This window comes from Lycium ferocissimum, unplaced genomic scaffold, assembly GCF_029784015.1.
Source record: "Lycium ferocissimum isolate CSIRO_LF1 unplaced genomic scaffold, AGI_CSIRO_Lferr_CH_V1 ctg3106, whole genome shotgun sequence".
Taxonomy (NCBI): domain Eukaryota; kingdom Viridiplantae; phylum Streptophyta; class Magnoliopsida; order Solanales; family Solanaceae; genus Lycium; species Lycium ferocissimum.
Window position 1 is genome coordinate 65,053 of NW_026725346.1, and position 2,769 is coordinate 67,821.

The 2,769-nt window shown below is 34.1% G+C and overlaps 1 protein-coding gene across 1 annotated transcript; it reads right to left on the reverse strand.

The window, feature by feature from the left end:
• Positions 1-232: 232 nt before the first annotated feature.
• On the reverse strand, positions 233-774 carry LOC132043957 (UPF0329 protein ECU05_1680/ECU11_0050-like). The gene is made up of 2 exons (XM_059434416.1): positions 466-774; positions 233-352 (listed from the first exon to the last, which is right to left on the reverse strand). Exons 1-2 carry the CDS (start codon positions 772-774, stop codon positions 233-235), a joined length of 429 nt encoding a protein of 142 aa, XP_059290399.1.
• Between the last annotated feature and the right edge of the window lie 1,995 nt (positions 775-2,769).

The window sequence follows — 2,769 nt, forward strand, 5'->3', positions numbered from 1 at the left end:
TAGCATAGTGCTCATTAGACATGAATGAGTTCTCATCAACAAATGCATCACTAGAGTCAAATAAAGAATGACCTAAACAAGGAGCATAACTCATCCATAGGTGATGAAACAATGTGATTCAAAAATTGAATTATCATAACTCTTACCTACAATTCCTTCACATTCAATGGCTTTTAAAGCACATAAAGTATTAGGTTTAGCCATTTTACCACAAGTTGCTTCCTTAAAGGATCTACCTTGGTCTACATGTGATGTAGCACTTGAAAATTTTGCGGAATCTTCTTGGCAACATAAGATCTTTATCTCTTTTCTTTCTTTGTTCTAAAGACCGCATGGGCGCTTGTTCTGAAACCTGCAATGTAGATTCAAAAACACTAGAAAGACAAAGAGTATGGAGGTTAGAAGATGTTAAGAACCATTCTCTCTTAAGCTCTCTTTTGATTCTCTCAATTCTTGTAACAGAACACTTTTTGTTCTAACATCTTTGCCTTCACTCTCATTCTTTTCACTCTTGCTTTTGTTTTTCTCTCCATTCTTTTCTTGTGACAACTCACTCGCTTTTCTCAACTGAAACTTTTCTTTTTCCTCTCTTGAGTTGCCATTTTGCACTTCCTTATAATTTTCTTTTTCACTCAGTTCTTTTATTCTCTCATCTTCTCTTTTTTCTGGAGGTTTAGGATCTTCTGTTAGTGTAAGAGAAGTTACACATGATGAAGAGTCACTCTTTTGTTCACAACTTGACTCCTCCTCTTGGAAGATTACATACTTAACCATCTTATTGGAACGAATAGGACTTTTTGGAGTTAGCTTCATCTTGGGACGGTGTTATAGAATGAATGCGCCTCAATTCCTCCTTTAAATCACTTCACGTCAAAAGTAGCCGATTAAATTTCACCCAATGAGGGTTACGATAATCATCGACTAACTTTCGTAATTTCAAGGACAATGCCCTTGTGGCAAACTCCAATTTTTCCATCTCCCAAAAATTGTTACAAGCAAATATATGCTCCATATAGTATTCCCATCGTAGGTAAGTTTCTTTACTAGCACACATGCACAATCTTGGTAGTACCACATGATTACTACCGCACTTGGCCAATCCTTCATAATCATAGATTCTTGCAATTGTGAAAGACATAGTTATTTTAAAGAAATGTATCACTCAGTTTATTTATTTTTTTGGCTTTTTCCCTCAATTATTCTCACCCACTCTTGCCTTTTTTCCCCTCAAATAACCTTTGGGAAAACACTTTGTGGATTTATAATTAAACCCCACTAGAATCAAGCCCTTAGTAGTAAAATAAAGAATTTTAGGGCACTAAAGAAAGTGAAGAACCAATCCTAGAAAGAATTAGAATTTAGTTGAAACAAGACTCGAACAAAAAAGGATTTTTTTTTTAACAAGATAAATAGACTAAGAAAAAAAACAATTGATTGCTTCTAATCTTTAAAGATCTAGGATCCCCTCTTCTTGTTTTCTATCTTAATCTTTAGAAAACAAATAGATGGAAGAAATTTCTTGAAGAGCAAACACTAAACCTTTTTTTTTTTTTTTTTTTTCGTCCTTTGTTCTTTGCTACGGTACTTTTTTAAAATTTTTTTTTTTTTTTTTGCTCTTTTTTTTCTTTTTTTTTTCCTTGAAGAAATCCCCAAGATTATATCAAGAATGGAATCTTGATAAAACCGCTCTGATACCACTTGATAACAACGAGGTTAGGGAAATCCCAAATTAATAATTAAAATATGTGCAGAAGCAAAAATAGAAAATAATATGAAAAATAAAGATATGGGAAATTCAGGGAAATAGTTCCAAGAACTTCCAAGTAACAACGAATTGGTTATTGGATGAACCAAACGCCTTTACTTGAGATAACGAATCAAAAACAGTAGATTCGGATCCTGACCGCTTTGTGAGTAACTTAAGACGTATTTAGAACTAATCGCCTTCGAAAGAATACCAAAAAGAAATCAAAGATATCAAAGAAGAAATTATCTTACTACCTTGAACTAAGAACTAGTTAGGTTGAAAGATAAATCCTAAAGTAATGCCACAAAGGTTCAAAAGAACTCTCAATATAATATATTCTTCAAAATCTGATTTACAATGAATGACAATCACCCCTTTATATAGTTGTAAAGAAGGAGTTAGTCAAAATAGAAATAAATGGGAATTATCTTCCCTAGAAGCATAGAAGACTTCCCACACTTGGACCAAGAAGTCAACATAGATTAAAACAATCTAGAAGACTACCCAACACTTGGACCAATGCAAGTCAACATAGATTAAAACAACAATTAAATATTTATTCTAGAAACTAATATTTGGCCAAATTTTGGCCTGGCTTTGAAACTTCTTCTTTTGGGGCTGATTTGGGCCTTATTTCATCTCACTTGGGACTTTAATTTGGGCCTCCAAATAGGTGTAAGACTTGAGGAAAAAATCTGAATAGGGCTGGAGGTCTTCTGCCATCACAAGACAATTTTTTTAATTGCTAATTGAAGCCCATTGATCTTGACATAACATTTCTTTGTCCTTCAATGGAGTTGAGCTTCCATGGCTGCTATCACTCACGACCAACTAGCTACGCTTAATTGTCCAAGCTCGCTACCGCTATTCTACATTCAAGAAAATTTATGCAACCATTAGATTCATCACCATATACTTGTCTCTTTTCGTACACATTTACTTATAGTCCGCCGAAATTTCGGCAGCATCTCCCCCGTAAATACACCATCCCCGAGAATCTAACTCGGCCAATTTTTAATCAA

What these genes read in the sequence shown, in the direction of transcription:
- LOC132043957 (XM_059434416.1), bottom strand. Translation starts at nt 774, where the DNA reads ATGGTTAAGTATGTAATCTTCCAAGAGGAGGAGTCAAGTTGTGAACAA. An exon ending in AAGATGTTAGAACAAAAAGT is followed by an intron (nt 353 to 465) that starts GTTCTGTTACAA and finishes TCTACATTGCAG; the next exon opens with GTTTCAGAACAAGCGCCCAT.